General features: G+C 40.6%; 2 protein-coding genes across 2 annotated transcripts in view; one reads left to right on the top strand and one right to left on the bottom strand.

Moving 5' to 3' along the window:
* LOC135500694 (uncharacterized) overlaps positions 1-24,602 on the bottom strand; it is a 37,330-nt gene that overhangs the window by 9,008 nt on the left and 3,720 nt on the right. The window contains exons 2-3 of the mRNA XM_064792308.1: positions 20,517-20,686; positions 16,519-16,718 (exon numbers count right to left, since the gene is read on the bottom strand). Coding sequence (XP_064648378.1) covers positions 16,519-16,718; positions 20,517-20,607 — 291 coding nt within the window. The 5' untranslated portion in view covers positions 20,608-20,686. The remainder of the gene's footprint in view (positions 1-16,518; positions 16,719-20,516; positions 20,687-24,602) is intronic.
* Positions 4,817-7,809, top strand: LOC135500367 (FMRFamide peptide receptor frpr-18-like). Its single transcript, XM_064791801.1, has 2 exons — positions 4,817-6,222; positions 6,852-7,809. Exon 1 carries the CDS (start codon positions 5,180-5,182, stop codon positions 6,215-6,217), a length of 1,038 nt encoding a protein of 345 aa, XP_064647871.1. The 5' UTR covers positions 4,817-5,179; the 3' UTR covers positions 6,218-6,222; positions 6,852-7,809.

Raw genomic sequence — 24,602 nt, forward strand, 5'->3', positions numbered from 1 at the left:
TATGTAAGATCGTAACGACTGAATAAGCTGCTTTTCCGAAAAGGCAGCCAAATCCTGAATGATATGAAATGGTGTAGGAGCATTTCTGCAACAACATGACCTTTCGACAAGAATTTAGTCTGGCATTGAGGGAGCAAGATTTTTGAAACGCTTATGGGAAGTAAGGCTCTCATCATTTAGTTTCTTCTGACAGGCCGCTCAACACTTTTACCATTTAACGCTTATTTCGAAGCAGACTCGAGTAGCTGCACTCCCAATTAGGGACACCAAGAATAACGAGAAGTAGCAACGGACGTCTTCCGACATGCTTTGGTACAAATTGCCCAGAGAAAGTGATTAGCTAAAATGAATTACCTAGATCGTTAGCTGGTCCATCCGGGCCCGGTGGAAGACACAGGAATAGCATTGATCGCACTGCCGCTGATGCCCGTGATTGACGATAACGGACCCAAGTGTCATTGAATGTGCATTGTGCGCGAGAACAGTGACTTGATAGTCGAAGAGTATGTGAGACAAATCTGTCACCAGGTCCTTTCGAATTGGGATGGTGGTGGTGGTGTAAAAAAGACACCTTTTAGATTGACATATGGGGCATGTAGTTTCAATGAAAAAGTAAACAATATGGTTTCAGGTGACCCGTCCGCAACATTAGACCCAAATTGTCTCATTTTGATACAAAGTTAAGGATGGAAACTGCTAACCCGGATACTACCAGATGTTATCATCTAGTACATCTTCCGCATTCCTGTACGCTAAACTCCAGATGCGTCCAATGAGAAACCACGCCCTTCACATTCTTGTCACGGATGTAACCCTTTTGAATAAGAGGTTTTGCATGTGTAATCGAGATTGCGTGGTGATTATACAGTCTTGTATCAACACCTTATCGCGTGCAATGAAGATACTGCGTGTCAAATAAGACATGTCATACTTTTGACTCGTTAATAGCTCCTCGTTCCAAATGAACTCTATCCTGATGGGCAATATCCAACAGAACTAAAGCAGGAATCTTTTCTAATTCCGTTGGAAAAAAATTGTTTACTAGCTGGAGGATTGTATCTCAGTTACAATATAGCTATCAAGAATCAAAAACAGGACGTGCTTTATTTGACGCGTAGTATTCCACGCGATTTGAATCAATAAAACGCTTCTCTTTAACATTTCGTGTATTTGTGTCATGATGAATGATTACAAAAAAACTAAGTTTAGGACGCAAATGCCGTTATCATGCTGGTTTTGAGAGATTCATTGAATCGACAAAGGTTGAATGCGTACAGAATTTTAAAAAAACATGCAAGAGAAGATTATTTATTTTGCATTCTTATTAGAGCCTTAATGAATTGTACAAATCAAATAGTAGAAATTCCTTTTCATCCATTTGGTGGATGACATTTCTTATTGAAGGAGAGTGACTGTCGATGATAGCATGGGGGCAAAGAACAACATAAGAGGTCAGAGACAACACACGACTCTACGTCAAAAAGGCTAAAATCATTCTCTTTTCAATTCGATGATGATAAAAGAGTCAAAACTTCATCGCTGAACATTCAATGCATACTGAACTGCTAAAGGTGTAACGAAGACCGAGCGAAGTGGAGTCCAAACTTTTAAGTAGGGCGAAACAGAGAATCCGGAGTTTTGCGTGAAGCCTCAGTCTCGTGAGAACAGGTCTCCATCAAAAACTATCCCTTGCCAGATCCACTCCGTGTCAACAGAGAAACAACCGCCCTAAGCCAAAGTGACAATGGGATGAACGTTCAACATTATCAATGGGTACCGTCCCACACTCCCTACTACTATAAGTCGTAGTATGGATTAGCACAGAAACATAGAATTGGGTGCTGACCTCAAGCAATTTCCCCAGAATCCCTGGCTATGAGCGATGATCGAATCTTGGGAAACTTCGAGAGGGCAAACTTTCTTGTCAACGTGAGAAGTTCTAGCAGACACCTCATAGTTTTTAAGTCTTTTTAGCTTTTAGTGTCCTCACCAGGAAAGAAGGTGAGATACCGACGGGGCAACTTGATAACTATATTAGAATCATTCCACATACCATTCCACCTAGCCACTTCAAAACAGACCATCATCACACCCATACCAAATTTAGACCCTTTCGGCCTTTCCAAACTCGAGTGTGTTTTGTCAGCAGCTCTCCTTAATACACACTGTTCCATCAACCCCTTACAAAAGGGTCGTGGTCCAAAAATATGGTGCCGACATTCCTGACGAAATGAGCAGGGTTGTAGCTTTTGGGGAGCTGTCATGGATCGGAGGGGAAGGAGGTCCTCTCAGAGGATCATGGAAGGCCCCCTTGGTGATAACAAATGGGTTGGATCCGGTAAGGAATCTGATCGGGGAATGACCATGAGAGGCAGAAAAGCAGTGGGAAGTGATAATCCGGGATGCATTCCAACTTTTTTTTTCAAAAACTGAATATGACCCTACAGCTGTGGTTGTAATGTTGTCTCCGCCGGAATGTATGATCAAATGTTTTCATGCTGGGATGTACTCGAGTGGCACGAGGCCAGGGAATGTTTGTCGCTCACCAGATCTCTATTTGTGTCTGGTCATCCTGTTTAGGTAGCATTCCCCAATTGCATGTTACGATGACACCCCCGAATATTGGTTACTTTGTCACGAAATGTCTGCATACTGCCACAAGACCATCACCATTAGATATGATATAATAAAGTGTTTTAGATCAGTATCAAGAAAACATTTGGAATGTTGTTAGTTGAAATCACGAAACTGTCTTCGCAGATATTCTGTGGCTCTGATCGTCTGCAGACATACCGACCTACTTAGCATGCACACAGGTGTTGACTAGTTTTGATGAGTTGCCAGATATCTGAGATAAATACATATAGATAACAATAATCTGTCTATTAATGCGAATGTACTATACCAGCACAGTTGGAATCCAACCCACACAATATTGAAACGAATATCAGGTCGGCTAACCAGTGCCACTACGGACATGTACCACAAGTGCCACCAAAAATATCTCCTTTACCAGTCTTCCATGACCGAGTGCCACTAAGACTAGGATTCCGTCTCAAATGTATTGAACTTGATGATGTACATCAAAACCAGGCGAAGTAACGTTGAAATCGTTGTCAATTGTGATCACTTTTTGAATCTTTGCCAATGGTATATTCAAATGCCTGACATCTCATGTCATTCTGTTCAATCAAAGGCCCTATCAACAAATGATATCAAATATCTTCCCATGGTAGGACACTGTCTGGTGGAGGCCCCTCTGTCTCTTCAACTATTGACTCGCTCCGTGTGTAAAGTTTATCGTAGTTGTGAAAACCTGTGTTGTCAACATGACAGGACCATCGCCTTTGAAGGGCCAAGATATAAATATTTCTCCACTTTGGAAAACACCAGTGACAGACATATAGTAAATTCCATTAAAATGAAACAATGCGAAAATGGGAAAGTAGCCAGAATGCCAGGTTATATCGTCAAAACTGGCCCTATCATCTTTCCTAAGGTAAATAGAGTCACACGACCTAGAATCACCCCGCTGGAATCTACTAACATTTTGACTATCTCGACTTATTTTTTTTCGTCATGAGCAATTTCGGTATGAAAACTCGCTGATCTTGAGTCGATAAGGGAAAATCGGTAAACGAGCAAACTTGAAAGATAGGAAGTATTAATTGATTTCAAATCATGCAACTGCACATTTGGGGATCAGCCATAACCATGGCTGAGCTGTTCACGACATGTGTTGCACGCCACAGTCTACCAAGCACCGGGCATGCATCACGCTATGCATTGTGTGCAGGTGACCAATGTTAAGCACGTAATACATGCAAATCTATCATTGTATTAATTTGTGTTTGGTATGAGAGAGACAAAACTCATCATTCATAGCAAGTGCATGTACTGTTAAAAAATCTAGCACTGCTGTAGGTGATTGAAAAAGATTGAAAAAAAATAACCAGGAGAAAATTTTTCTTCTTTACTGGCAGTCATTCCCCATACAGCTGTGATTATGGCTGAGCTGTTCACGACATGTGTTGCACGCCACGGTCTACCAAGCACCAGGCATGCATCACGCTGTGCATTGTGTGCAGGTGATCAATGTGAAGCACGTAATACATGCAAATCTATCATTGAGACATTGAAGAAGACATTTAATGCCTGTTGGTGTACATATTTTGAGTGTTTCCAAATAGTTTGTTGATACTGAGACGTATAACTTCTGTTTTCTCTTTGATAAGGCATCGTATGGCATGTATGAGAAATTACAACCAGGAAAGAAGAAAGATTTCCTCCTGGTTAATTTTGTTTTCAATTTTTTCAGTTTGTCACCTACAGTAGCCTTAGAATTTTAACAGTACATGCACTTACTATATGAATGATGATTTTTGTAAGACAAAGACAAAATTTTGGTTATTAAATGTGGTTATCAAATAGACAAACCCCATTGTTTCTAACCCCTGCATCGCTCGCTTTCGATATAATTGTCATAGAAAGACGATTCGTATATTGAATGATCGAAGGCAGAATCATCACGACAATTAATTTTCTGATTAAATGGTGTTATTTGATATTTGTAACAAGAAAGTATGTTAGCTAACAATTACCCCAAAAATAATTGAATAAGTGTCCGAGTAATAATGCGAAATTAATGCCGTCTTTTGTTCTGGTGCGAAATAATGAAACTACCTGTATTATTATTTACTACAGTAATTTCATTGATTTAAATCAATGGGCGATTGCAACCCAAGATTAGGCAATTTCATTGTGGTGACATGAGTGTCATGAAGTGCGGGAACGATATAACAATGGAATCGTTCATTATCTTATTTCGTATAATTTATATATGGTAAGTCAAACAATAGTAAAAACATGGCTCAGCGTCATGGGGCCTGCGACCAGGAGCCGACAGTTAGATATCAATTCAAACGTGGAGGCACGTGGAGGAATCTACAATGCCTGGCGTGCCGTTTCCAAGTTTCGGATAAATTTCGTATTCAGAGTGAAATGGTTCGACATCAAGCTTCAAAGCTCTAACTAGACGAACAACACTTTAAGCGGGACGTAGAAGACTCTTAACTGAAACCAATGCTGGTGTTCGGAGCTAGACGGGAGAACGCCTGATCATGAAGAGACAGGAATCCATTTGTTAAAACTGGACGCTTTGTTTAGAATAATCGCCAGTATGTTGACGCCAACATACGAGGATGAGGTTACTTCATCCTTTGACTTCTACGTCAAGATGATCCAGCGCTATGCCTACCCAATCATGGTCGTCATTGGCCTGTTCGGGAACACACTCAGTTTCATAATCCTCAGCATGCCCTCTAACCGAAAGAACATCATGGGCTTTTATTTGAGAGTCTTGGCGGTGTGTGATACTTTCGCCCTCAACTTTTTCCTTGTGCCGCGTTGGGTTTTCAATGTGTGGCCAGTATACCTCAAAAACGCATCCCTTGGGAGTTTCGCGTGTATTTTACATTACTATGTTTCGTTTACTTTCTGTCCGACATCGAATTCCTTGATTCTCCTGATCGCTCTGGACAGATTCTTGGTGGTGAGATTCCCCTTGAAGGCGCCACAGTGGTGTACAATGAAGAAAGCAAAGATCCTTGTCGCTATAGATCTAATCGTACACATCTTGATATACATTCCGAACGTACTGCGTACGGCAAGTAAAGATGAAAACGGGTACTACGTAATTTGTGGTATGCCGCCTGGTGCATCTTGGTACATATTCGGTTTCAAAATCGTCAACGCACTAGATGTGGCAATCCCAATGGGCTCGCTATTCTTCATCAATGTCGCCATTATTCTCACCTTACGGAAGCATAGTGCAGGCCTGAAGGACAGCACAGGAGGCAAGGGGTCGAAACGTTCAAAACAGGAGCGATCCTTGACTGTCATGCTTTTGATAGTTGCCCTATCTTTAATGCTATTTATCCTTCCGTACACCCTCGATTTCATTGCTTGGGATATATTCTTAACCGGCCGCTTAGCAAGAGAACCATCCCTAAAACACCTCAGGAGTTTCACGTACGAAATAGGCTTTGCTCTATCTCAATTGAATAATTCTTTGAATTTTTTCATGTATCTCGCCAGCAGTCAAAAATTTAGAAAAGACATACACCGCCTTTTTAGTGGAAAACTAGGCAGTTTTATGTCTCTGACCACTTCCTCTACAACTGGACCGAAGTCGACAAACGTACACTCTACGCAATAAATCGGGTAAGTTTTGCGTTATCTAGCAGGAATAATTGTCAAGCTTAAATGGTAAGCTACATGTATGTATAGAGAAAGCGTTTTATTCCTATCAATCACTTTTGATTCGTTATCAGTTCTGCAATTCCGGCCAGAGCCACCTGGTTTCCGAGCCAACCTCGAATTCAAAATGGATACAAAGTACTGGGACGAGACATTGCATGTGAGGTTACGTTGATGCGATGTTTAATTCCACGTGATCCACATCTCGTGAAATTAACATCGCATTAACAACATCTCTAAACTTTGAGCAAAATGATGCACCCATCTCTGAAATGGCATTTGGTTGTGGACTTGGGTATGTGGCGAAAGGGCACATCTAAGAGTAAACTAGACAGCGTGACGACGATTCGCGAAGCATGCTCAATCTTACACACTCTACCTGAGTCCAGCTTGCCACAACGAATCCCCCAATGTCATTCTTTGTTTGTCGAAAATCAAACGGCTTCGCTTCGTGGGAGCTTACTGTTTCAGTCTAGTTGCTCTAAGGGCACATTAAGTGGGCACATCATGGGTGTATCAAAGTGCGTTATCGTAATGTGTCTTTGAAGTTAGAGAAGACGGGAATACATTGATAATGCTCCATCGCCTTACAGCACGTGTTTACCTCTGTCTTGTGCGGGGTGGAATATTTAAAAGTGATTCCACCAATCAACAAAGTCCGAAGTCGAAGAAATCGATGAATACAATCTGTTGCGGATGGATTTTCAGGTGTACGCAGATAACTATTCAGTGTAGCGTTCGGGCACTTCTGTTGGAATACATTTGATTAAAACCACTTCACTATTAGGTACGATTGGTAGCATTGTACATTTACCTCGTGAGACCTATTCATTAAATCTTTATATCCTCATGAACAATGACTAAATCTTATATCGAAGTACTCTCATAACTCACTTGACATTTCCCTGACCGATAGACGGTGTTAATCAGATTATCCCTAGAATCCAGAACGCAGTTGCACGAGGGTGCTTGCATAGTGTCTTGAGATTAAACTTTTACACAACATATAATGGTTACTGTTACCTTGCATTGTGAAAACTGTATGTAATTGTCAACAGCCAACGAAGGAATTTCATTCATTTAATTTTGATGAAGTGTCATTATATGAGTGACAGCTGGTGTCTCCAATGGTCACATGTCCATCATGTGAAGCCCAGAGATGAGAAATGACGGTTGATAAAACCCCATGTATATTTGTCGTCACCCTTATTCGAGAATGCTTGTTGGAAAATGTATTGAGCTACAAGTATTATAAAGCCGAGCGATTGTTCGAATCGTGGAATCCGGACTAACGAACCCACACAATGAGCTCCCCCTAGTCTCGTTTACGTCAGAATACTCAGCGAGAGAAAGAAGGCAGCAATAATTTGGAGGTCATCACCCCTGACCAAATGCAGAAATTCGAAACCAAAGAAATTCCCCACTTGCTTCGAGGGTCCTTGGGACCGGTATGATATCCACCGGTCGTTTTGTAAGGATGTCACGGATCGAACTCCAAGGACCCTCCAAACGACACTATTAAGTATCAGTCCAAGAGTAGCTGATTTATGTCATTACATTCTCAGGTGTTCCGCCTTTGTTTTCGGTGTCACTTTCAACAGTTCGAAAAGTCAATTGGAAGGTTATGTTTAGACACCGGTCGCTGTGCGAGTAAAAAACATTGGGTGTCATGATACTTCTGAGCCTACATTCTGACCATTCAGATGGATGCATGCAAATACATGTACATTCAGTAATATGATAAGAGAAATGATACTAAGGAGGTCAGACAAGGCTGTAATGTAATGTTGTGGTGGGGCTCTACAGGACTGTCGTATTCGATATTCTACCAATATCATATTGACCGGGCCGTTTAAAACTGTTAACTCTAAAATCGTCTCTCGATGGATTCCATTTGAGTGTTTGTTGACACTACATGTCGGAATATTTGGTTCCCCACCTGTGAAAACCTCAGCTCGCGAATGGAAAATATTTGCTCTGCGCGACAGCTGATGTTTTGTTGTCATGCGTTGCGCAACATCCGTTCGGTTTCCCCTAGAAACACAACACCGCAAAGAAAAAGAGAAAAACATCAAAACGGTGGGTTAGACAGGTTGTAAAGCTGCACAATGTATGGTATGTCGTCTGGAGGGATTAACTCAATCACTGTTAACTGGATCATAAAATGTGAACAGGATCCACGCAACATTACAAAAAAATCCAACAGCAAAATGCCAACGATTTGAAGAAAAAATACAGGTCGTGGTTAAAGATGTTTATGCGCCGTGCACATTGTCTGTTAATGTATTTAGAGATGAAAGACGAACAAAAGGATGAACCCAAACAAAACGAAGGAATTGTCATCCCCAGGCCGAGGCTCACATAACAGAAGGACCTCCAGAGTTACAAATTTCCCTTTTATCGTCTGCCCCAACAACAAGATGTCCGAGCTTCTTTATCAATATGTCATCTCAGCGCATCCGTCGTCCTTCTCCACAAAGCATCATTCCGTAATCGTCTGGACACTAATGGCTTTTGACATACTGCGGGAGAATCCTTTTCACGATTCATTGTCTCTTGTGACTTTACAAGCCCTAATCGTCTAGGCATCAATGATCCAGGTTACTGTACGTATCGGATGTCTCTCTAATTCTAAAAGTGATCAGAATTGTGCGACTGTTTGTGAGAATGAGACAAAATCTCTTGAAAGTGAAAAAAAATGGTTAATATAAGGTTTCAATTTTTAGCTTCATTTGACTATGTCCGATTAAAGTACAAGAAACCAGCTGAACTCAAGGCACATGTATCAGGAATAACACCAAACATTTAAAGAAAATGCTTTCACAATAATGAACAAAGCCGATTTAAATTGAGCTGAATTTTCTGTCATTGGATCATTAAACAAATTACTTAAAAAAGCTTTACTAAGTCCAACTGAATCAGTTTTATCTTTGAAGATATCAAGATGATTTGAAGGGTTCTTATCTGACTGCAGTTATATCACAACAAATGGAAGAAATAAAGAAGATTACATTGTCGTCTACTTCGATAATTTGCGTTCATTCTGATTACCACTAATGATTTACACATCCATCAGAATTACCTTATCTTATCTAAGCAAATTAGCTACACAGAATTTTCGTATGCATAGATAAAAGGGAAAAATACAAAATTTCGGTCATTTAACATTTTAAGTGGCAATTTTCCACTTTATTCGAAGGGGCTTTGACAACTCATTGTACTTGGAGAAAATTGAAGTTTACAGACGTCAAACGCTTTGTAATTGGGTATCACTAAACTGCTTTTGGAATGAATTCCCTTTGAAAACAAGAAGACTGCCAACGTGTGACTCTAAGCTTTGTAACACCGTGAATTGTCCATTTTGTGACGATCAGCATATCAAGCTGTGTGTGAGAGTTTTGGAACGCTGTGTCAATCTGCTATATACCCTTGGGGATTTCGAAAGAATGCTCCTAGAACTTCATTAAAAAGCCGACATGTTTCAGGTTTTAGGTTTTGGTCACTTGTTTACTGGGAATTCTGCAGGTTTGACGACAAGCAACCTCTCTTCTCTAAGTCCTTCTGCAACGTAAATGTAAAGCACACACAAAAGTTTGATTTGTCCGAACGGGAAGCCCAATGGAATTTTATTAGTTATTCTTTAAAGCCTTGTAGACAACTACTTAGAGAGCAAACAATGAGGTACACAACTCCCATTATCCGAATTTTCTTTGATTTACTTGTCTAAAAGCGACCATTAAATAAAATTGACACAAAAAATGCGCTGTGTGTCTTCAGACCATGTAATAAGTACAACTAACTTTACACGAGTCAACCTTTAATGCGTAACATATGTAAACTATTTAGATTCCAAGTCAACATTTCTTTAAGTAATTTAATGTAAATCGTTAGAAACATATGGACAATGCAGTCCGTGTTGAGGCCCTCCCTTTTCGGCTTCCCATAGCCTTCAGATATTTGCTCACTCGGCGAAGGGCCTTTGTCCACCGATTCTTAGGTTGTTGTGATGTTGTACCACGAGCTTATACAACGTTACTCAGTAGGACTTTGCTTTTCTAAAAGGCCTGGTATTTCTTTAAGATTTAAAGAAAAACCAATACAATGAGACAGTAATTGTACAAACATACCAATTTGACATCTAACTAATTGAAAACCAAACGGATTATTTTAAATATCCCTTGTAATAGTAGTCGATTGGAAAGGAATTGTACAAACAATCTAATTGTGAGTTCATATGGAATTCATTTGACTTTCGAATCAAAGATTGACATTGCATAGAGACGATAAGAAGCTATTGGCCGATGACAGGGGGTTTTAGCGTGACCGAGTCCTTTCGCCACCCTTTACACGTAAAAGAGCCACAGTCTCCCATTTCCAATGTAAAAAGGCCAGCAGAGTGTTTTTCTAATGTGCAACAATTTATACTTCTACAATACTATGACCCCGGCATGTTGACAGAGCAGGTTACATAACGAGGATGCAGTCCCAAGAGAACCAATTTTGCGGACCGCGATTGTCTGCCGATGACCCGCGTCTCTTTATATCGTTAATTGAGTGCTAAGACACTTGAAGAAGATCGTCAATGACAGCGGGTCTTTGGGGACTTCATTATCAATTTCATGGGGATCACTGGAGAAAGTCATGGTTAGCATATGCTTGTGTCTGTAGTGTGCATGGTGACGCACATGATTCAAACTTGAGCAAAACCTGAAGCAAGCTGGTGCGAAATGAGTAGTAGGCCTACCGTCGCTTTATGGACCGATAGTTCATCGTCGGCAGTTACAGTCAAAACCCTCATGTCTCCATATCGATCTCACAAAACAGATGTTGGAGCAACGCTTGGTTAGATTGAAATTTGCTCAGTGGCCTTCACCCTTTTCGACCCCCTTCCTCCTTCAGCTGCGGCCGAGGAAAGCTATCAATTACATGCATGCAAGTGGTCATCATGGCGAGAAAAAAACCCTGCACATTCACATACACGAACATGCAAGTTGATGCTCGATGAATGAGGTACTAAAGGTATTACCAATTCGGTAACAGATGTTCCTCCTGACCGCCTGTTTTACTGGTGATAAAATGAGGCCAAGACCAGCGGTTGGTGACACCCAGGTGTCAAATAGTCGTGTTAATGGCACTCTTTTCTAAGTTTCTTCCGTCGAAACGAGATGATAAGCAAAGTGGCTGGTGGAGGCAGGTTGACAAGATTGAGATTCACGTCTTCATTCTGTGAGGGGTCATATCAATGCTGGCCGGTTACAAAAACCTAGAAAACACGCGCCCATGGTCAGAGGAGACAGCATATTTCATCTGAATCAAACAGCCAAAGCGGCGTGCGACCATAAACGTCATAAAAGCAGAAACCATGAGAACAAAATGGTTAGCAACACGTCTTTTGGACGACTTATGGTAGTTTAGGGATTAGTTCAATTATTGCTCACTCTGCACCAATGGTTTTCAATCTGTTCATCACCGTGACGTCACTTTCTCCATCTTATCTGCCTGAGCTAATTATGTTTACGTCCCTTGGGTACAGTCGGGTAATTGCTAGCTTCCTTTAATTATCTTGTCCCGTCGTCAGGTTTTGAAGCAAAATACATTAAACGAGCGAATATTTGGCTCTTGATGTAGCTCCGCTGTTCGCTCTCCTTGATTATTGAAGGCAGTTGCTACTGCATCGGGAATGATGACGATGATCATATTTATGATTAGATAGGATTGACGATCGATGAGACCGAAAATACCCCCCCCCCACCCCGGACTGTCTCTCCTCACTTACAATAGCCTGCGACAGAACTGTTCTTTACTGCAATGGCACTCGCTTCAAAAGAAAAATAATTGTCGTGGTATTACATCCGTGGTATTATCAAGTAAAAACTGCCACGCATACCGTATAATGCTTGTCTCATGCTCCAAAGCACCTAGTGTCACTGGCATAACTAATAAATCTCACCGAAATGTTCACTTGATGTTGTATTGTGTCTGGCGAACTGACTTAAAGTTCACAATACGTTGAAAAGTTGCCCGGACGACTCTTGTCGTATAATTAAGATCTTTCATAGGTATATTTCTCACCTGTGTGGTATGTGGCCTTAGGTGACCTCTAAATGACGGACGTGATACGCCCGACTAGACTTTTGATACCGACACCAATGGCACTAAATACTTTAAAATCTCAGGTATGCATTTGTGTTGTATATGGCGATTGCCCGAATGATTCCCTTTTGTGATTAACTCGAGAGGAAATTGTTAGTTTAGTTTGATTAGAAAATGACTGGGAACGCGCAATAGAATAGCATGAATTCGCGAGTTATGATCGCCTCAAGCGCGCGCTAATGGATACATACATGTTGCAATTTAAGTGAAGCATGCAGTTTAAGTTCGAAGAACATATTTGCATCTTTTTAATCTTAACGACGGCCGAAATTTTTTCCGGTGTAACGTATTTGGGTGTTCCCGTTCCTGAGCCTTGTAGATGTGTACTCAAATCTCTTAAAATGTGTAACAGGCCTAGATTATTGTACACGTAGAAACCTCATAAGGACAATCTGATCAGTCAACACTTACTAGTGATCAATAAAGTTCAACTCTACCACTCAAATGTATTGACTTTCCTTTTAAATAATGACTTTGAAGCGCTACTTCACCGACACTTTAAATCCAGTGTCTACTTTTAAGCCCCTTACAACTAGATCACGTCAATGTTGGCAAAACATCTTGGCAAACATCAATAAGTGGAAATTTATTGCTTTACCAGTCTTTCTGTGTGCGCCGACCTCCATATTTTCTGACCGTCACTTAATTCCATTAAAGGGCCTATGTGAGCGTACCTTGTTCTGAGAATTTTCTTCGGTTGGACATAATGTATCTCAAGGGACCTGTGTCAGATCTAGCATGTCATCGAAAGGAACTTGAAATCTTCTTTTAAACTGCGTATTAGTTTACTGCGACTTTAAAACGTAATTTCAACACCCTCGGGCATCAAAAAGTCTGATTTGGGGAGAGGAAAGCTCTTTATTGGAATTTTCGTTCTTCTGATAAAGGTATACAAACGAACTACGTAGTAGCCTTTTACAAATTACTGCGTAAATTAATTTTCGATTATTTTTTATTAATGAGCGTACAACGTGAATTCTTTACCTTCGGGCTGGATCAGAAATTGCGAAGTGCAATTTTGGAAAAGTCGTCATTTTTTACCATGCCTGACCCGATGAACTTTCAAAATGATTTCAGTTTCCTTAGTAACACGATAATATTTCAACAAAACAAATACAGCGATATTATAATGGTATTTCACGAACGCTGAACTAATTCTTAAAAATCATTTGGCGACGAAAACAAACTGTGGTATTTGCAGTAAGGTAGCCTGAGGCAAATTCTAGAAAATGGGTGCTTAAACAATTGTTAATGTGGTAAAAAATCAAGCGTCTGTATTTGAACATTTTGCATCGAAAATCTGCTGCAACTCGCCGTCTAAATACCCGAAACACATAAAAACTAATCTCTAAGCCATTTTTTGCAAAACAAATGGACGTTTTTGTAACAATAGCTGGCATATCGTGTCGCATCTGGCCCCCTTAGATCCCGAAGGAAAGGGCAGTGTTATTTTAATTGAAAGCCCAGAGATTAATATTTTGTCTAGAGATAAGTCCACAATGCCTTGAGCTTACGTTCAAGTGATACTGAGAGTTTGACTTTGGGCAATTTTTGACATCGGGGAGTGGTAGTAGAGTTATTTTGTTTGCAAAGAGCCACTATGACTGAGTAAATCTCGCCACTACGTTGCCAAATATCCTACCATCTCCTTTGAAAATAGAGATGTTCAGCAAACTTTATCATCATTTCTTTTGTTACGCGGACTTTAATCCCAGTCACAGTTTTATCATTTACATAAAAACCTTCCCTTCTATAACCTATGCTGTAGATCGGCATGGTTAAGAGTTTGATGACAATATCATATTTCGGCTAAGATTTTTCTTCCCTGTCATAAATTTTAAAGTTTTGAGACACACTATGTACATCATAAAATTCCTGTCAGGTACTTGGTCGAAGGATAGAAGGCTCACAATGACAAATTTACCTGTTATTCAAAAACGCAATTTATATGTACTTCGTTAATAAACATTCCTTTCTTTCAATAAAAAATGTTTCATGTAAACATCATTGATCACAAACCTACTGAATAGACCACCTTCAGCATGATTTGTCACAAAACCTAAAAATAAATATTTCAATAATCACAACATTCCTATAAACAATAACACTAGCACTGCGCTCTCAAATTCTCTTCAAAATGTGTCCAATGGTGGAACATATTTTACACCATCTCAAATACCCTTTTGAATATGGTGATGGCATTAACGGTATATAAATGTGAGATAATTATAGCTTTTAATACTTGGGTTCGTCCCGATATTCATAAGACTGAATTTGACATTCTGTAGATCTCAGCATGGTCACCACCCCCGCGTTGTGGGCGAGCAGTGCGCCCATTCTTATACCGCAGCAGGGTGGCATACCGTTGGAAAAACACTATACACCTTTAAAGACTAGCATTGTTCTTGTATATTGCACTTACTCTTGGCTCAGCCCAATAGGAAAAAAACATCGTCGTAGTACAGTATACAAAGTCGATGAAATTTAGCATTTATGGTACCGAGCAGTATCAAAATAACTTATTCCGTTTTGACTAACCCCCAAATATGTTCGGACACAAAGTTCATGTCTAAACAGATAAGATTGTATTACCAAGCCATGGACATATGATGGGAGTTTAATTCCGAGCGATTTCAGATTCATACTTAATTCTCATGACGAATTTCACAAATGTTCAAAGGTGTAAGACCGGCGCCCCAAGAATCGGCTATAAATTCCATAACATTTCTCCAGCACAGGAAATTACCATCGAACCAATGTTAATAACTTTGTCATCCATAATAGGTCACGCTTTACCCCCAATCATCTTAATTGTTCTCCGCGATATCGCCCGTGGTCAAAAATTCACGGTCAAATTGGCGAGCTTTTTTCACACTCACACATCAATATAGCCGAGGAAATCCATTATAACGGCATGTAATGAAAAGTCCATGGACCTATTGTGTCCCTAAAAGGCCTAGAGTATAAGGTATCGACTAACTTGCTATTTGAGCGACATTTGCCATGCTATTTTGTATAAATACTCCGAAATGGATTGTACGCTGTTCCTAAATATGGGATTATCCTCTCTGGAATGTTGGGGAATTTTTCACCGAAATCTATACTAAGAAAGTAAACATTGCCATCAAAGAAAATATTGCCGCAAATGAAAAAGTGGTTATTTTTTGTACAAACTTGACGAGCTATCGAAAAGTTAGGAACGGACAGTGCTCCTTTATAAGTCTGCAGCTTCATTGTGTGTGACCATGTTACCTTCATGGTGTAACAATGCCCCACGATGTAAATAAACCATTCACTACGTGTACTTATCATGACTTGTGAATGAAGACCTATTGTTAGATGTTTGATTGTGTAGTTTCCATTCTTGTTTTAAATCATTGTGATGTAATGGGTTTGGCAGCGCATGGTATGTTATGTTAGGTGGTGGCAGACTTGATTTGTCAGTTGAGGTGTGAGGTTCGATGAATGTGTGTGTACGTGCTGTTCTGCTTTGTAAGTTTGTGCGTGTTGTATTTGTGGAGGAGAGTGATGATATTTGGTTGAGATCATTGGGTCTCTTGTTGAAACCGGAATACTGTGTGCAAGTATGTGTGTATTTTGAATTGATGATGACTTTGTGAGCTGCTATATATTGTACCAAATGAGAGGGCGCAATATATAGTGTAATGTTCATCATTCTGTCTGATTATTGTAATTTATTTATTTCAGATGTTTCAATTTCTGGTTTTGATGTAATGAACCTTTTTAATTAATAAAACATAAACCATGAGTAAATGTCAGTGTGTTTCTTTTTCTTTCTTTTTTGAGGGGTGGTGAGGGGGGGGGGTGGTGAGGGGGGAGGGATGAGGAATGCTTCAATTTAATACATATTCTGCAAACAAATGGGGATTCGGGGAGAGCATTTCTTGGGGGCTGAATTTGCCAGTCAGATCCTTGCTTCTTTGGAACACGCTGTGAAATTAAAAACGGGACAGATAAGGTAACAGATAAGGGGCATGGCAAACATTGAGCGACATGGCCTTGTGCCAAACGATCAACAAACAACTGTGCAAGATAAGCATGGTGTGTTACTACCATTTCAACAACTAATCTAAAACAATGACTTACCGCGCATCCATATGGACAGTCTTTATTGATCTCAATATAGTCGCTAGTTGAGCTCTTGATTGTCGTGTTGGTGTCGGAGCAAGCTGCAAAAGGGATCATTTGCTTTCCGGCTGGGGCGTTATTGATGGGTAGCTTGTTATCTAAGTACTTGCTGATGTTGGTATAAACACATTGGTAGCATTGGTAGGAGTTCACCAAATCTGAATTGAACAAAGACAAAGTATTTGTATTAGCTTCAATATGTATCAACTGCGTGGCATATCGCTAATAATTTTACACTGTTGCCAGCAAAATATGTCAAATAAGCACTTTACAGTCCTATCATTCTGACAATAGGCAACATTTCTGGCACTCCAACCAGTGGATCATGACAACCTCAGTGATAAGCCACGAGCCTAGGCTAATGGTCCATGCCTGGTATTGGCATTCGTATTACGGAATCAGAGAGCAGACTACCTTAACATGCCTAAGGCCACTACCAGAGGCGTTATTCGATCGAGCGATCACAGCAGTCGATGAAATTGTCCGTTCTGTTAAACGATTAGCAACAACCACAACCATTTTCGAATGGCCTGGTTCCATGGCAGTAGTTTTATCCAGAGACAAATTAAACATTGGAATTTAATATTTTAAGTCTCAAAGATTCAGCATTCCCATTATATTGTTATTTAACAAGATCACCTCGATCCTTTGATCCGCTGGGCCTATCTCGGATTTGGAAGCGGTTATAGAATTCTTCACATCCATTATGTCAAAGTTGTCAGCAAGGCTATTAATGGTGGATTAGGTTATCTTATTAAGGATTATCGATTAAGCCAATATTTGGCATTGTCATTTTTGTTCATGTTTATCACTTGAATCTGTGTGACAAATCTTATATCTTTTAGGGTTTAGTAGTTTTTTAAATCGGTTTAATTTCAGTCTGCTGAGGTCAAAGTCAAACATGCCACTATTGGTTTTTAGGTGCTTTTCAAAAGTGGCCATCACCAAAACACTCAGCTTTTTAAATCTAATGGCAAAGAATTGTAACATATTTTACAAATATAGTGCTATTAGGAATTCAACGTATACAATCTTAACGTTAATCTGTTGGTATGAGAGAGATGGTTCATTGTAAGAACTATGACACTTTGCATTCATACACGGACAAGACTTTAAGTGTCGGCCTGGTCAGGACCAGTCGATCATCTGATTGTCGTATATCATGAATTGCCCCCGAAACTTTCGCAGAACTCTTGTAAAGAAGCTAAATATATCGAAGTCAGGCACTTGACCGCACGTACTAAGGAATGCGACACATGTCCTAGCCAACTGATATGAGCCCCGAGCCAACTCAAATTATTTGCACGCGGCAGTCAAGTGGGTACTCGAATGTTTGTTGTTGATAATATGATACCACTTCGCGAGTCTCTCCTGATTAACTTGTATTTAACTTACGGTCGTGATATCAATTTTCGATCTCTGGACATGGCCGACGCATTCACTCGGGGAAAAAACCTAATCTGTGTCCCCCAACTACTGTCGGTCGTAGGCCTATGTTTCTTTACATGTTCGATAAATGAAGAATTCTAAAACTAGACACATTTCGCTGTGGCTGTCTACCAACGTACTGGATAAGGCGACTGAGAACTGGACGATCCATTTTCTGTCAATTGACTAGCAAATAATCCAGTTGAGATGATCAAACAAATGGGTCCCTTGTATACGAACGGCTATCGGAAATTTATCAGTATATTCACAGACAAACGAATAGTCGCTGATAGGTTTCAATAACAGACTCCGAGTCTAATTACTTTCCTATACTACCTTTGAAGTAGTACCGAAACGATTCAGTTTGATCTGAGAACTAATTTACTTGAACACAGACGAATGTGTCATTTGTGGTGTTCAAATTCAATGAAAACCACTGTACTCCCATTTACTATACATATGACGAGAACAGCTCTTGGAATGGTTATCGAACGCAATCGCCGATAAATGTAATGCGACGCGGACTGATATTCCACGATGGCGACGTGGAATGATATAGAGGGCTACGCCCTCTCGCTAAGGTTTCGTCAGACCTCGCTTTGCCCCTTTAAGAATGATCAGTGGCGTGATATATTGACAAATACATCTCCGTTTGAACAGGTTCAAATGTAACGTAGCTTCGAAGAATAATTCGTTTGTTGGAGTTATTGACTAATGTGTGTCGTGTCTTATCTGGTTTATCGATATCAAACATTGAAATAATTACACCGATTTCTGTAACCGTTTTGATAAAGCACGGTGATTCCTTCACCGTGACTTTAGAGAAGTTCGAAGTGTTGCACTGGGGAAGACTTAGCGTGGTGTCTGAAAATTATTTCCATTCATCCTATGTTCTTATGAGGATGAAGTCATGACCTGAATGCCGGAATACGATCGCTTTAAAGACCACCCTTTTGTCTGCTTAGCTGCCAAAGCAGCACATCCTGCGTTATAATCCACAAATCACCACACCATTCATACTCCATAAATCTTTCTAGCGCCCTCCAACCAAACTAATTACGTTAATTAGTGTGACCTTCCGCATCATTGATGAAACAAGTGTATCAATTTGTGATGTGCTAATTTACAGCCGCAGGGGTGGGCGAGCTGGAAAACATATTGTCTTTCTTATTATTGATGAAATTTTGTTATTGACGCCATGTGACCGATTTCTCCGTGACATCTACTTCATATCGAAGAAGTATAAGCTTCGGCTCTTTCCGTTACTTCTGGCCATGCAGGAGTAACATATTCGGCCAAATTAGTCTGTATAATACCAGTTTAACTTATCTAAATTTGGTTTCAACTGCTCAATTTAAGTTAGATATAGGGCGCATGGTCTTCCAATTCTTTTTAGCATGTCCAGTTTGGATAGACACCAAGTTGTTCGATCATGACGTCATGTTCCCGCGTGATCGGCGTAATCGATTGTAACTTATCAACCTGTTTTAGATCGGTGCATTTGGAGTATCTATTTTAAGCACAATATATAATCCTTGGCTTTGCCAAATCTGACACTTCGCATCCCCTTGATCTTGTATCTGAATTAGTCCAATCACATAGCCAGTTCATTTAAATTTTCTTTCAGAAGACTCGTTCCCCCACCACATAAATCATCAAAGTACCGCTCACTTTTACATTACTGTTACACTCTTACATTTACTTATGAACTTTATAATAAACCATAATATGCGGCGACGATAACTTTGAATTTGTTTAAAAGGGTCACGGTCAATGTCTGCACCAGAATCACTTCATCAGCAGACTGTCTATCATTCTGATTAGATCTTTTGAAGATAGTTGTCGGTGTAGCAGATATTACTGCCGGCAATGCAACCTTCATATACATGTATCTACTTTTGTTGAAATCACAAACTATCTTGTTACTTGTTTCTCAGGCGGGAGGGTCACGTTCCACGTCTCTTCTGGATCATCTAATGTCTTACGCAAATTAAATGAAGGGGAACGCCACGAGAGCGACCTTAGCTTGCCTTAGATCAATCTCAATATTTTATCATATTACTCTAACACGCTCGATCAATATTCAACATAAACTGAATCAATTTCTTGCATCTTTCGTCTCGAATTCATGTCGTGCAAGATTGGAAGTTTTCTTGTGAGCATGAACCACACGTTCACATAACAGTAGTTTACCGCAACGCACAGATCCCGAATGGTAAGATTGAAATTGTCTCTTGCCATGTTTCCACGTGGTGAAAACTAACTATACGGTTGATTGCCCGCCTGAACGTCAGTGTCGACATTCAATATTCCTCACAGTCGGATAAGGATGGGGAAAATGTGTCCACGGAAGGTGATTATTACGAGGGAAGTTTATCTGTTAGCGCGTTCAAGAAATGATGTGTCACTCACGACCATGCTCGGAATCACTTAGGGCAGTTTACACGATGAGAAAAGGCCATTTTGTGTACAGTTCCCTGGACAGTAGTGTAATATCGAAATGTTCAAAACCTTAAGTTTTTACTTACTGATATTCTGAATGGAGAACAGACTGGTAGCAAGAATGACTAGAGATGGGAATTTCAGGCCAAAGCCCGGCGGGTTTCTAACAACCGTCATGATTATTGGCTGTGATGTCAGCGATATGACGTCATTTGATCTTTCCGGCGAATGGCAGCGGTTGTCTCAATTTGCAGCCCTGGAATGATAAGAAAATAATCATTAGATAAAATGAAGTAATGTCAACGGAAACCTTCCGCACGTTACAACAGCAGGCGTACAGGAAGAGAAATCTCAAGCAGGGGGTCAACTGCATTGAAAAAAATCCTGAGTGAGCCGGGAATTCGCTCACTTGCCCCCTGCTGGGCGTCGGCGACGGCATGGCACCTCCAAGTAATATTTTTACAGCCTTTAGAAAGCTTACAACAATCTTATCCGTGACTTTTATTGTCAAAACTAGCTCAGTCCTGGTGTCCCTAACTGGTTTTGAAGTGAACAATCTACAGTTTTCTCTCCATTAAAAGAGTTTGAAATCGTTTAGAAAAACACATCCTAAACCGGTTCTAATGCGATTTCAAGGTAAGCTGCATCGACAATAGTTGAACAAATTCCTTTAGTCGAATGGTTTAATATCCCGCATGCCTCTTGGATTAGGAGTTACTCATTGACTTTGAAACGATCACAGATACATTGAATATTTCTAAGCTTTGAATTGTAGGCACTTATGTTTTCTTAAACTAGGGGTTGACCTCACTGGGGGTGGACCCCCGTGTGACAGCTTCTTCAAAAGACCAAGAAGTGCTCTAAAGTTAAACCCCTCCGATGAAAGGGTTCTCATTGTTGTTTGATGCGAGAATCTAGGTTTTGACCCTTGGTATGCAAGGCTCCAGACAGAGCAAAAAACTGCTTGAGGGTCACGAGAAAAGGGCTGAGCCTCGCTGATTCACACCATGAAGCTAACATCACACTCAAGGTCATTCCCGGGAGGACATAACGTGTTCCTTTTATGTCCCCCAAAATCCATTGACTTGACAGTGAGAATGTAGACTCCCCTGTTCCTTGACACACCAAGGCAAAACGATTCTGGGAAATACAGTACGAATCACCCTGTCGTTGCGAATATGAGAATATCTTCGCGAGAAAGAGGATACCTGAAAATACTGCATCAAATATTATCAGAGATTCTCCCCTTTTAGTCTTACTTTTTTTTATGAGAACTTAAAGAAAATTAGAACTTTGGAGGTTCTATCACAGTGAAGCACCAGTGCACTCTTTTGTGCCCACAACTATCTCTTCAGAAAATGATATTTACAAGCGTATCAACATATGATTCTTAGAAAGCCTACTTTCATTCCATCTGCAGTACAATTGAATTAAATGATAAGTCATCTCGACGAATCTCTTGTTTCACGTCGCCCTGAAGACTGCCCCTTGTCTCTCTACATGACCCAGCGTCTCTGTTGTCTAAGGCCAAATGTTGAAATATCTTCAAGTGATATTTCTTACTCTAGAATTTGAATAATACGCGTGGGATAGGAGCTTCTGCAGTAGCAGAAAAACACCACCACCACCACCAACAACATCAACAACAACCAAAAAGCAGCAACAACGGCCGTAACAACAACACTGTCAACCGCAATAGTTTAATATCCCACATGCCTCTTGGATTAGGAAGTACTACAAATTATTTCCATCATTTGCCCGAGCAACCGCAGCATTGACTCAGGAAAGTAACTATATATCCGGCTATCATACTGGCCCGACATGATAATTGCATCTCTGTTTGTATGTGCACACAGCGATGCACTTTATCTGCAATGAATGCAACAGATATCCCATCAAACACAGAATTCATTATTAATAACTTCTAAGGTTGGCTAGGGGACGGACGGGGCGGGCAATGATGTCTAGAAAATAAGTTTTATTGATAAGGCTGGCTAGAAGGAATAATTCTTACTGATTTAACTGATCGGCGGCCCAGAATGCTGAGCTGGTTAAGATGCTCGATTGTTGTGCTTAGTAGTTGTGCATTGGCTACTTCGCTAAACGTCTTCTCGCACATGCCATGTTAATCATTGTGATAGTCTGCATGCATCTTCCTCGGTGTTAAGCGTCCATCGCGAATAGGAGTGGGAGTAAAAGTGTTCAAAGCAATTAGCCAAGGTCATGGACGCCCAACAAAGAAAGCACAGTTATCAAACCACTTGCCCGAGATCAAAACCGAACCGAAACTACCCTGTGACTACCGGAGTCTCTGACCTTATCTTGGCTTGGAGGAAGGGTTTAGGATCGAGGTGCTGCTGTACGGTAGTACCACAATATTATAGGGAGTTAGAGCAATGAGTCGGGGTCAGGGACTCCCCGGTAAGAGACCACAGATATCACGACATACACACTTTATTAGCTTAGACTATTGACATACCAACTGAACAATCATTACAAACACATATCAGCCGAGACCGGCCCACTATTGACATGCCCGTTCACAGTAGCTTGTCGCATCGGTGTCGTCTTTCATAGTGGGTGCCAGGTCAGACGTGGGACACGATACTTTGACATTTGTGAGTGCCAAGGCAGAATGTCTATAAATCAGGGTTAGCTGAAATTCCTTACTTTATGTACATGTATGTATACATATCACATAAGGTCGGCCCTTCGTGTGGAGGAATTGGTTAGAGAACGTTCACCAGGCCGTCATTCTTTGTGTTGAAGAAATTTTAGCCAAGGCTTACACATAGTGCCTTGTGGAACACTTGCAGATTCTCCATTAGGACTTGGTACAGAGCAACTTCTCAAACTTGCGATTGTTTAACTTGCTTTTTACACCTCGCAGGGATGTCTTAGTTTGGCAGTACTTGGTATATAGACCTACCCCTTATATTTATCCGAAGCCTGGCTACATTAGCTACGGTAGTTCGCAGGGATGTCTTAGTTTGGCAGTACTTGGTATATAGACCTACCCCTTATATTTATCCGAAGCCTGGCTACATTGGCTACGGTAGTTCGCAGGGATGTCTTAGTTTGGCAGTACTTGGTATATAGACCTACCCCTTATATTTATCCGAAGCCTGGCTACATTGGCTACGGTAGTTCGCAGGGATGTCTCAGTTTGGCAGTACTTGGTATATAGACCTACCCCTTATATTTATCCGAAGCCTGGCTACATTGGCTACGGTAGTTCGCAGGGATGTCTCAGTTTGGCAGTACTTGGTATATAGACCTACCCCTTATATTTATCCGAAGCCTGGCTACATTGGCTACGGTAGTTCTACATGTGCTTTATAATATACCTTTGAGTTGAAAGCTAGATGAACGACAACTGGTACATAATTAGCGTTACACACCTCAGCAGTGCATACGCGACACTGTACGTGCAATGACGCAAACACTTCGTCAGATGCACGATTATACGCCGGTTTTCCATTGGTACTGGACTGAGTGTAGATGCTTGATGCATTGAATACACTGAATGCAGTAGCCTCATGCATTGTAAAATGTTTGCTATCATGACCAGCTTCCGATAAGCTTCACTAAACCGCCTTGAGCGAGGTGTCTATTTCCCAGACCACGTTCTCACAGCCGAGCCCTTCTTGTCACAAGGACCTTTTCCTTGGTATGTCACCGAGGACAAAAATATCGTCATCGCTTAAATTAGGGTTTAAGGTTGTTCTAAAATAAGAATGAAGAGATTATGCAGAGAATAGGTTTATGAAGAGTGCTAATGCATTCCGATATGGATTTGCGATCACAAGGTACACTGGTATTATAGGCGCCTTCTAATCTTACTGGCAAGAGGCTGGCACTGCTCAAGTAACTGCAGTGCATTCAGGGTGAGGTGTCCCCGCAAGGCCTGAGGAAGGAGAAAGAGGAAGTGTCAAGTTCTACTAGGGCAGACATCGTTCCTTGTTTTTCCAAGCGCCGCTTTTGAAGATCGTATTTTGATGAGCAATCTGCACTCAGTGTTGTACAAAAAATCTTTATTTTTGGCGTATTGTTTATTTGAGATGTTGTACCTATCCGAAGCACATCATTCTCGTTCTTCTTACTAACGTGATACTTTAAAGGTCGCCAAGTTTTTTTCAAATAAGTCATGATGATATTCTAAACTATATATC

This window comes from Lineus longissimus, chromosome 16 (genome assembly GCF_910592395.1).
Source record: "Lineus longissimus chromosome 16, tnLinLong1.2, whole genome shotgun sequence".
NCBI classification, from domain to species: Eukaryota; Metazoa; Nemertea; class Pilidiophora; order Heteronemertea; family Lineidae; genus Lineus; species Lineus longissimus.

Excerpts from the sequence above, each read along its gene's own strand:
- LOC135500367 (XM_064791801.1), top strand. The coding sequence starts at position 5,180 with ATGTTGACGCCAACATACGAGGATGAGGTTACTTCATCCTTTGACTTC.